This window comes from Magallana gigas, chromosome 9 (genome assembly GCF_963853765.1).
Source record: "Magallana gigas chromosome 9, xbMagGiga1.1, whole genome shotgun sequence".
Lineage (NCBI taxonomy): Eukaryota > Metazoa > Mollusca > Bivalvia > Ostreida > Ostreidae > Magallana > Magallana gigas.
In genome coordinates this window covers 1987332-1999943 of record NC_088861.1, presented here as the reverse complement: position 1 = coordinate 1999943, position 12612 = coordinate 1987332, and the positions used below count along the sequence as shown (strand labels likewise).

General features: G+C 33.4%; 1 protein-coding gene across 1 annotated transcript; it reads left to right on the top strand.

Annotated features, from left to right (window-relative positions):
- The first annotated feature begins 632 nt into the window (after positions 1-632).
- LOC105347835 (uncharacterized) lies at positions 633-6766 on the top strand. The gene is made up of 12 exons (XM_066071517.1): positions 633-771; positions 1151-1297; positions 1629-1708; positions 1813-1881; positions 2083-2293; positions 2846-2971; positions 3191-3264; positions 3380-3451; positions 3722-3878; positions 4742-4848; positions 5030-5105; positions 6530-6766. Exons 1-12 carry the CDS (start codon positions 744-746, stop codon positions 6745-6747), a joined length of 1365 nt encoding a protein of 454 aa, XP_065927589.1. The 5' UTR covers positions 633-743; the 3' UTR covers positions 6748-6766.
- Positions 6767-12612: the final 5846 nt, after the last annotated feature.

Here is a 12612-nt window from a genome sequence, read left to right as displayed (position 1 = left end):
ATTTATTTTTGGTGGGATTGAAATCGATAAAGTTATAGAGTTATTACTAATTAAGCTATTTTTGTTAAGGTATTGCATGCATATATAGCAAACGGCACTGCTACCAATATTGTTCAATATGTTATTCTTATGATTTATGAATTGATTTGCAAGAATCATAAAGAGGTGTATTATGAAAAGAATTTCATTTGAAAATTGTATAGATGTTTTACGGTGTGACCGTTGGGGCGAGCGCAGAATGAACCACACATCTGTCATCATTGTAAAATGCAACCCGTGGACTTGCCCTAACCAAAAAACTCGGGCTTTGTTTGAAAACTTTTACTGCCGCAAGGAACCCAAAGTTATTAAACTTTTATTCCAATGGTCCCTTCCTAGGATTATACACTTAAACAAACTACTGCGCTCGCTATAAATCTTAATGAAGTGAAAATCTGGCTTACTTTACTTTGTTTACTTATCCTAAGTTCATAGGCACTTTATCTTTATGATTATTGTATGACCCAATTCATATCAAACTATACAAGTGTCAGAAATATTTGTGCCAAAAGATCTCATGAAATCATTGCCTTACAGCTATTTGTAATAATATTGTAAAAAAAAATTGCCTTGCTTTTGACTGCAATACAGTTGCATATAACTTAATATTGTTATCAATAAGACCCTTCCAAATGCGAACGTGTATATCTATATCACGTAACACCGATAGAAGATAAGAATACAGACCCAGAAACTACACGACAATGGCAGTTTACAACGTATTTATATTTGGTAAGATCAACGAATGCTCATCTTTGATTACACCTTACAACTTACTTTAGTTTTTGATAGTTCAAAGCAATTAACGAAACATAAAAAATGATTGTACAACCACTCTCTTATGAAATAAACATCTATTTGATTGTACAATGAACAGCTATGAAGTCTTCACATTTGTACTATTGTTATGCTAAGATTTATGATATCTATCCTTGATTCAATATACTCTAAACTATAAGCAGCTTTAATCCACATTGCCAGGAAATCATTTTTAATTTACCAATATTAAATCTATAAACAGATTTAGATATCTATAGATCTCTTGTTTAAAAATAATAATGCCTTTTATTAGCCGAGTTTTTAAACAATCCATCGTGTTGTTACTTTACAGTGTTAAGCCTGTGTGCTATTCATCAGGCTTCGACACAGACCTGCGATGATGTGGATAGCACGGTTTGTCAGATGTTCCGTGACAAGCGAGATATCTGTGTGGATCCATGTTTGTCCAAATTATGCCCAAGATTATGCGGAACTTGTCGTAAGTCTTGATATTCTTCTTTGTTGAGTATTGTCATACATTTGGACTGAAAATCCGTTTGGAAAATATCTGCAAACTTTTAGAACAACTAATGTCTGTGCTTGTTCAGAGTGTTATAACTGTATAAAGTGTAATTTGCGCATATTTAAATTGCAAATAAATGATGGATCCCATCATAGTTTCTTTAAGAGGAATATGTTCGTTTGCCCCTTCATTTACATAAAAACTTGAATTTAAATTTTGTAAACATTTATATAAAAACGATGTTCATTATGCATCTAATAATAAAGTGTACTACGCTGTGATTTTATATCTTGTTTTCTGTTTCAAGCTCTGAAGTGTTACCACTGTGATTCAGTCGCCGATGTGAATGATTGTAATGCTACCATGGAGTGTTCGAACGGAGAAAAGGTTTTGCGATGGCTTCGTAGTGCTATCTCTTTGCATAGAGTATTTCATATTTGACATGCGTATCGCTCTCAATTTAATATGGAATTTGTTTTATAATTTTGCAGTGCATAGTGACCGAAACTTTGGCGGCAGATTTTTCCAAAAGTTATCGATTAGGATGTGCAACAAATGAGGTAAGAATGCATACCTATTCTTTAAACTAAATACACTGTGTTTGCCGTGAAGGTTTAAAGGGAAACAAAACCACCATTAATATTTCTTGTTTTTATGAACAAAATAGTATTACATGAATTCTATCATACTTTATTCATATGTTATATATTTTACTCCTGTGAGTTATCTTATTTACACCCCTTTTGCTCAATTAACCATAGGTTTGTACGCAATTGTTCGGAGCTAGTACAGGTGGCTCCTCTCTAATAATTGGAAGAAGATCGCTTGAAAAACGGGCAAATCTTGATGGAGATTGTTGCGACTCTGATTTGTGTAACCAGCACACTCCATCACCCGCTAGATTACGGCGTCAGAACAACGTCACAACTACTGTGATGATGGAATCAACGACAATGATGCCTCCACCAACGGGTAGAAAATTTCATTTTTTGAATCATTTTTTTGTCTCTATGATTAACCACAAAAAATATGAATGCGTTCTATAAATGTCTAACAAGTGCCAAATTTTTTTTATAAGAACGCCATTGCATGGATAAGATATACCCCTTTACGTCTGAGATATTTCATATTGATCCACCTCACCACCATGCCCTCGACAATAAATATTGTTTTTTGCCTACAATAGGAACCATTTTAACAAGAGTTTGGACTTTGGGTTGTTGTGTCAAAAGGCAATGTGACGTGAGCATGTCTATTTCTTTGCTAGCCACTCAGTTATGGCTCTTTGAAATAAACAAGATATATCTGCCTTTTGAGCCAGTTTTACGCAATCGATGCATATTTCGCTTGTAACTGCGTCATTTTAAACTTGTTTTGACGCAAGAGATAGAGAGTTACATTAGTACGTCCTACTAAAAGTCCAAGGTCTTGTTAAAATGGTTAAAAATAACTCCTTATGTAGCAACGGAAAAAATAAAAACTTGTCATTATCTGTATGATACTGACGACGTTCTAAATCAACAGAGTCGACAAACTCCAAATGCTCTGACATCGACACAGCTGGCTGCCAGAGACTGCTTGGTCTTAACAAGGGCATGTGTTCGGATCCCTGTGTGGTCCAGGCCTGCCCTAGAACATGCGGAAAATGTTGTAAGTACTTCATAATAGCCTTTGTATGTAATGCAATACGAATAACAGTTCTTATATTGCATTAATTCGTAATTAGAGGTGAAAAATCTCGAAAGAAACAAAATTAGTAGGATTCGTGTTGTTTACTAATATGCCATTTTGAACAAATATTTAGTTTTAAGTGATAAATGGATTTGTTTTTTGTTTAAATGGCTTATTTTTGTTCATTTTTTTCGGCAGCTGAGTGTTACTGGTGTAACCATATAAAAAATCCTGAGCAGTGCAACCAGACCACAAACTGTGATATCGGAGAGGTCAGCATGTTTGTATTGTATTCAGTACAGGCCCGATGATTAAAATGATTAAAAAGAATCGAAGCTTTTAGTAATGCTCTAAATATGACAGTATTTCAATCATCTGCTTTGACAGACATGTTACGTATTGGAGACATTGTCTAACAGTGGACAGCACTCTTACAATGTGGGCTGTATGCACCAGAGTGTGAGTTTTCTTAGATCCTTCACCTCTCTCTCTCTCTCTCTCTCTCTCTCTCGTTTGGTTTCTTTATTACGCGTATGGACAAAAAGAGTCGCTGTAATAATTACATCCTTAATGTCCTTTTTATGTATAAAAACGAGACAAACTGACTAAGAAATGCAATTCGATCATAGGTAGTACAAACCATAATGAATGTGATGAACATACAATTTTCTATGATTACATGCATATTATTATTATCATTATATATTGTTATATATATTTTCTTGTTAGGTTTGCAACCAATTCCATGCGCAAGCTGCTCATATCTTTGGCAAGAGAGCAGATCCGGTAGAATTGTCACTAGATGGCGACTGTTGTTCCGGTGACCTTTGTAATCACCACGTGCTTGTCCATACGACAACTACGACCACCTCCTCACCAACAGACGGTAAGGTCATTCATTGTTACAGTATTCACCATTCAATTATTTATAAATGAACATCATTACCATACCGACGCCTTAATTTTACAAAAACTTGCATGTATGTATACTGTTACTCGTAAAGGAGTGCCTGATTTAAGACGGTTTTGTAAAATGGTCTTCTTATATTAAATTAAATACTATTTTGAATTTCAGTATTCATTTATGATATAAGTTACTTTGATTTCTGAGGAAGAAAATGCCCAAATACTCTAGATTGATTGATAATCACGATGCTTTCAATTTCACTTTGTTCGCAAGTTATACTCTATTCTGGAAATTAAATCCATTGTGAACACATAAAGCAAATAAATTAATTCCATTTTAAATAAGCAAAAACTTTTTTCGCAGCATTAAATTTCAACCATGATAGCGATTGCGGATTGGTAGTTTTTGAGAAAGTGTAAAATGTTAACACTGTTGAATCGATCAAAACAACTTATATTGTTTAGGTTTGTTACATACTGATTTGAAAATAAAAAAAATAATACAATATCGTTTAATCACTTTTTATATGTATCTGTAGTGCTTAAGATTTATGAGTTAAATATGATATAATCCAAACATAGTTATTATGATAGATTGAACTCAAATACGGTGTCGGTGATTCTCGCAGACATTGGTATTGAACACCACCAAAATCATGTAACGAATTGTGCATTTTATTATGAAATGTGTATATGTAAGTTCCTGTCACACCAAGGGTAGTTTTTTGAATGATTTCCATTGAAATTCTCTTAGTTAAGGTCATTTACTGTAGATATTTAATTTTTAAATACATTCATGAAAGCAAGCAGCATACTTTTTACAGTTTGTTTGTCTTTTTAAAGCGTGTGCCTACACAGCTGCTTATCACCATTGCCCTACTAATTTCCACTTAGTGGACGGGAAATGTTACATGATTGGGAGCAGCGCGGGTACCTTTAACGACGCTGTCGTAAGTTAAATCGAAAGTTGGAACCTACATAACTATTGTTTTTTTTACCAACAATTGAATATTTTATCAATTATTAGCACCCTTTTATGCCTAGACAAATAGTAATTTTAACTTTGTTTAGAAACAACAAAATTTGAACTTATTCTTTCTTATGTTACCTGTTTTGTATTTTTATTTACAGAGCTATTGTCAAACTCATTGTTCAAAACTTGCTGAGAACCTGTCTCATGGAGACTTTAGAGCTCTTGTACAATGGGGTACGTATACGTAATTTTGATTTTACTTAATGATAAGGTTTATGAAGAGCATTTTAATTAAATTGTTTTTATTTCGCTAACTCTCAGTATTCAGTTTGTATGCGACGCTTTAGTCTGTCATAGGATAGACGACATCCAAAAATAAGCATTCAATGCTTATATTGATATTCATACTGATGTCTGTTTATATAAAATATATGTTTATCGTCGTTGTAAAACCATTATATACGCTCTTTGTCAATGATATGAAACATACATGGAACAGCCATATTAACATGGTATTTAGTTTGCTTCCGCAACTAAAAAATATAGTTATAAACTTTGTAAAGAAAATTCTTATTTTTGATTAATTATTACTAGACTTTGACCCGTGCGTGCACGGGTTGAAATTGCATATGATATCGGACATTTACAAAATAGATACATCGACACACCGTATTGTTTACATAACCAAATTTTAAGCCTACAATAATGCTAATTATGTCACTACACTTTGATAAGTTGAAAATCTAACTGTGTCTCGAGACAGGCCCTCACTGCCGTTAAAATGCTTCCCATATAGGCCTACCCGTAAAGTAGCAAAAATTGCAGAATCGCTCCGAAACGATTTTTGAGGAAATTAATGAAGCTTCATTGAAAATAACAGTTAATTTATTCATTACAAACCATTTTGAGGCTGTAAATACCTTTCATATAAAATTTAAGCCATATTAGGCCTAATGAAGAATTCAACACTTTTCACCACCGTTTTTTACTCGCTTCACACACCATGTTGACATTCGGAACTCTCGGGTTTTTTTTAAATAAAATGCACTGAGTTAGCGTTATCTCCCCTTCAATGAAAATTTACACGTATTTGTAATATCGTTTAATGAGTTTATCTATGCAAATGTGATATTGGGGAAACATAAACCAAAAAGTCTCTAATGATTTAGGATGAATGTAATGCGCATGTGCAAGATTGTAAAATCCAAAAAATTCAGATGATTTCCGGGTTTTTGTAAAGGAACTTTTGTTGATTATTAATAAGTGAAGCATGATTGAGAAAAAGTTAAAACAAATTGGTAATCGTCAAGTACCAATGATATTTAAAATATATGAAATAAAAGACAGTACCTTTCCGATTTCTTGGTATTAAAGCCCAAAAAATTCGAGTTTGTTATTTTGGTATAGTTGTATAGATTTTTAATAGGTTTATATTAGTTTGAACGTTTCATTATATCTTTTAATAATAAAAATACTCAAAACACATGATGACATCAAAATTTGTGCTCATGAATTTGCCCAGCTAGTGTATTCAAAGGAAACTGAATGGATTTTCAATGCAAACATAAGGGTAAATATACACTGAATGTAAATATTGATATATAAAAGTTTATGGAAACTTAAAACTTATTTATTATCATGTGTTATCTTTATCCTAGTGAATGAGGACTATGTATACATTGGAGCTAAGGATACACATAGAGATGGAGAATTTACCTGGATCACAAGCGGCAGACATGCTGCTAGTTACAGCTACCCTGGCGCAATACTTGGGTTTCATAACTCAAGAACATGCGCCAGTTTCCATCACGGAAGATTCCATGCTGGTGATTGTTCAGACAAATTGAAACCACTATGTCAGGCACCAATGAAATAAAGAAAAATTGGTAAAATTATTGCTTATCTTTTGATGTTTGTAATTCTGTAGCTGGTAATAAAATTAAGCATTATTGGGTCAAAACACAGACTTGTAATAAAATGAATTTCCGTATATATTTTTTAAATATTGAATTGGTTTATTACATAGTTTGAAAACCATTTACAACCACATATTTGGAATATTTTGAATAACCTCGCGTTTCGTGTTTTTGGAAGTTTGAAGCGTCGCCGTATATTGTACATAAAATAGATAACATCAACAAATAAAACTCAAATCATACAGTCATCATCATTAATATATTGGCTATTCATTTACTAAATTTAAAGAGTAAATATTAAATAAATCAGGGCTTACCACACACTTGTGTGGAATATTTCTTGTTTATTTTTTTTTTTTTTTGCTTGTGCAATGCAATGATAGTTTCAATGTTGCGGCAATGAAAGACGAAGCTTTTTAAATGGTGAAGGATTATTTTTGGCGTTTTCCTTTAATTTTTTTCAGATAGCAGGTACAAACGGTGCATAGTGGTATTAAATTCAAAGTAGTCAAAAACAACGACAAAAATATTGATTTCCTTGCTAGATTAGACTGAAGGGAATTAAGACGAACTATTGTATTTCAACAAAAATATTATTTTTTTATTCGAAATACCCGGAAGTGACCTGCAATACACTGAAGTGATGGTATCATAAGAATTTTATCAAAAATTCATCAGGGCTTGAAGGATATTTTAGACATATTTATATTCGTTATGCGCTGTAAAAGGATAAGGGAAAAAACTTATATTAAGAAAATCAACTTTTTTATATTCATATAAAGAGATTACACTAAAAACAATTAAATTTTATCAAAAAAGAAAAGCAAAAGAATTAATGTGTATAATCGTTTCAGTATAGACTTTTATATTTATAGAACTGTAAGTATGATGTAATTCGTCATTTCTGGAAGAAAGACTAATTTTAGTTTGCCGAAGGAGAACTATGAACCATTACAGAGACTCCTGTAAGGTAAATATGGTGGGGGATCATGGTTTTAAAAGCCTTAAATCTTCAATTTCAAAGAAAGGTAATTAATTTTAACAAAAAAATTATTCATATTTTCAATTACCATCCCTTAGATAGATTATGTCGCATTATGCAATAAAATGCATATTTTTATTGATATAATTACTATAAATTAATACTAGATTTTAACCCGTGCGTGCACATGTTGACATTTTATATGACATCGGACATTTACGAAATAGATACATCGACACAGCGTATTGTTGACATTTACAATAACCAAGCTTTAGGACTACAATAATGCTATAAATTTCACTACACTCTGCTTAGTTAGAAAAATTTAATTGTGTCTCGGAACAGACCTTCATCAAAGCTTGGACGCCTACCATATACCCGTATTGTAGCAAAAAAAATGCAGAATCGCGCCGAAACGATTTTGGAGAAAATTAATGTGGCTGCATTGAAAAAAAAAATACAGTCAAATTTTCATCTAAAAATTTTATTCATTTTAATGAAGAATTCAACACTTTTTCACTAACGTTTTTACTCGCTTCGAATTAACATACCATGTTGACATTCGGGACTCTCGGGATATTTCATATTAAATGCACTGAGTTCGACTTATCTCCCGTATATTCATTTGATAAACAAAATATGACAAATTTTCAATGAAAAATTTACACGTACTTGTAATATCGTTTCAGAGTTTATCCATGCAGATATGATATTGTGGAAATATGAACTAAAGAGCCTCCCGTGATTTAGCGTGAATGTAATGCGCATGTTCAAGATTGTAAAATCCTACAATTTCCGGATTTTTAAAAGGAATTTTCGTTATTATTAATTGGCGAAGCTTGATTGAGACAAAAATAAAAACAAATTGGTAACATTCAGGTACCAATGATGTTTTAAAATATATAAAACAAAAGACGGTACTCTTCCGATTTCTCGGTATGAAAGCCCAAAAATACGAGTCTATTATTTTAATATAGTAGTATAGATTATATTGACTTTTGTTTTCCCTTGGACTGAAATGTCACATTTTCATTGGTTTAAACATAACTCGTGATTGCCTCATATATCTCTATATTTGTTCTGTGAGAAATAATATTAGGCAATATGGCCGTCATTGGTCGACGCTTCGCTTACTCATTTCGACATTTCATAGTATTTTATACATAAACTGCATGCCGTAAGTTCTTAAAGTATTTGGAGTAGTTGCCCTTTGAAATTCTTTAAAATTAGAGTAGTTGCCCTTAGAATATTGACGTCACATTGTTTTGTCTGGAGCAGAACAAAATGGCAGCGTCGAAATTTGCTCAAATCTCTGCAGAGGAAAAGGAGAAAACATTTAAAATTGAATAGCAACAAAACATTGTAGTAAACATGGGTGAAGCAAAGATTTTGAAAGAGTATTTGAAAAGTGAGATTGAAAATTTTGAAGAGTTTAAATGAGTTAAATTGGACGAGATGTAAGGCATCTTGTACATGGCTTTGCGTAGGTCATCGCTATTTGTGAATAAATATGTCGCTTGATAGTCCTCGAGAAAACAAAACACTTATTAGGTAGGTTACTGACTCACTACGGAAATATATTGGGTTGATCAATCCCATAGAAGGCTCGGCTTCGCCTCGCCATCTATGAGATTGATCAACCCAATATATTTCCGTAGTGAGTCAGTAACTAACCTAATAAGTAATAATAGTGCACAAAATATACATATACCTTCTATGCGCTGTACACTGTGTTTTATAAAAGTGGTGTGCTTATAAACGCTATGTTAGAGAAACTTTAAAAATATTAGTAGAGTGATTATAAAACAACAGAAGCTCATCAAAAACATGATTAAAGGATGGGCAGGATAAATCATTCATAGTCGTAATTTAGTACTGGTCTATGTTTCATATTCACGCTTCAACAACAGTGTTTTGAGGGTCTTGCGAAATGCTCCGTGTGTTTAATGCTTACTGAGTTTCAGTATTAAATTATTCCTCAATTGGGCACCAAGAACTTATATAGCTCTAGCGCCGTTTTTGTTTGATGACTTTTTTTTATTGTCAATTCCATTGGTCCGATGATGATCTCAATGTCATGTGTGGTTGGTAGACATAGCATCGTTTTCTCATATTTATTGGTTGTCAGTACTTAAAATACAACACGGTGTTGTACAGAAAGTCAGTGTAGTTGTCTGGAGCATGTTTTTATTAGACATGAAACGTGCACCAATGTTCTGAGCCACTTGTTACTGGTGCAACGGTCTATTCGGTATGCCAAACAGGAACGAATTGTGATAGTCAAGATGAAATATGAATGTTGCATTGAAAAAATTTGCCCAATCTTCTGAGATGAAATGGTGTCTCACCTTCGAGATTCTTCGGATTTTAAAGTACATCTTTCTGGCGACAGAGCTGACTTGTTTTTTCATTGATAAGGTAGCGTCTAGGACAGCATCCAAGTTTTTTTTTTTACATTGGACTTAGGTGTTACAATTGCCTCACCAATCTATATGTTGATATCCTTCAAGCGACACTGCTGGTTGGAACAAGCAGTCACAATTACCTCATTTTTGCGTCGTTCAGTTTGAGTTTGTTCACAGTCATCAAGGATCAAACACTTGCTATGCAATTTCCATAGTGTTGACTTAAAAGTTAAGAATGGCTGTGTTTTTTTACACTCCTTCGGCTGTAAATTTGAGTGCCATCTGCGAATCCATGGCGGCTAATGGCATACTTGTTGATAACTCTGAGTATTTGAAGATACACTAGGAAAATAAGAGGGCCAAGAACAAATCCTTTTGGCACTCCCGTGGACAGTGGTACATCTAAGGAAATACTCTTATTGATCTTTACTGCATGAGTGCGGCCAGTGGGATATGATTGTACCATGAGAGTGCTGTTTCCGTCAGTCCAACCTCATTTTAAAGTCTTTCTTACAAAAGCGTATGATTTAAGTTGTCAAATGCGGTACTAAGGTCAAGAAGAAATAGGGGTTATGTATCTTCTTCATCTAGAACCTTTTCTACGTCTGCTTCTATTCGCAGGATGGCTGCATCAGTGCTGGTAAATGACTTGTATGCCGACTGCAGGTTATCATGCAGACCATTCTTGGTGAGATCATTATTGAGGAGCTGTGCAACAACACGTTCAATGACCTTTCTGATAAACGGGGTATTTGAGACGGGTCTATAATTACTAAAAGTGTTTTATCATGTCCAGTCTTCTTCAAACGTTGAATAACAGGTATAGATTTCAGCCTATTTTGAAAGATCCCAGTTGCGAGTGATGCATTCACCAGGTCAATAATGGTTGTAAGCACTGTAGGGAGAACAGAGCTGTTCTTCAAGAGCGCTGTAGGAATGGCATCGAGTGTTCAGGTTTTACTGACACAGCTCTTGATGACCTTGTTAAAGTCTCCCTACATTTGATCGTTTAAGGAGCCAAGTTTTGGTATCGGTTCATCCAGGTTTGGAGAAGCTGTATTGTCATTGAAATCTGACCATACCTAGTTTGATCTTTTGCACTTTGTTATTGAAGAAGTGTACAAATTCGTTGGCAAGGGTTTGATCACTGGTACCCGACTGTAAGGGAGTCCCTGTATTATAATTCATGAGAATGTTTATTGCTCTAAACGTCTCTTTATACTTTGTATGCATTGGTGAACTGTTGTTAAAATGAGAATAACAAAATATATTTATTGATTAAGAGAAATATGCAGACAACACCTAGGTCACTTGATCAAAACAACCTTTAATTAGCTTTATATTTAACACTGAATGGCTGCACGATGTTATCTTGTATAACAGCAACAAAGGTTTCCTTGACAAAGAGTTCAACAAATTTGTATTAAACTTTGCTAAATGCTCCCATTTTACCACACATAAATACATAAACGAAATTCTTAACTATTTTAACAGAATATTATTTAAATAAAACAGCTCTTTTTGTTTTACCTCAGGTGATTTCAACTTTTAGTCGGGCGCAAGCAATGGTCAGGATGTAATGCCGGTGCACGGTACAAGATGACTAAACAACCGTTGAAATCGTTTTCTGCACAAAAATGTAGTTCCAACTTTAAACGTTGAATGCAGAATATATAGCATGTCATTTAATATTTATATTAATATATTTAAACAGCACATGGTACTCCTTTTCACTGTAATGTTCTAAATAATTCTAATTTGCAATGTTGCTAAGCATCGGAACACTAGTACATTGTTTAGGCATATTCCATATATCATCCAGTAATCAAAGTGAGAGTAAATAGTAAAATTGTTACGTGGGTTGTTTTAAGAGAGTGGTTATGTATCAGTTAATCTTATATAGAGTGTTAATATATGACCTTCCCAAGATTTATAACATTTATCATATCAATATAAATACACATATTATGCTTTAAACTCAGTTAATTCATAATCGAAGACTCAATGCAATGTGTCGATTTAGTCTGTAATAATTCCATACTGTGAAAATGTTTTCAATACACATCGAACAGGCCCGGATCTCTGCACTTTGAGTGCGTTGATTTAAAATATATTTAATTTTTTATAGAAACTAATCAGTCATTTGCAAACTCTGTTATTAAACGGTTTTGTTTAGTTGACGACATGAAATAACAAACTGAAATAACATATCTTTTGCGAGTGACGCAGTTTCGTCGTCATATATAAAACCGAAAGAATGCAAAATCGCTCACGCCAAATTCATTTTTTACCATAGTCATAGCGGTTTTATTTGCACTAATAGACGAACTTGTAAATTACAAGTCTTTCTCCTACTTTTGTACGTTGATTATACCATGAAATATTTTGAAACAGTTTCGGATTGCCTAAACGTGACATATGTAATGTGAAATATTACG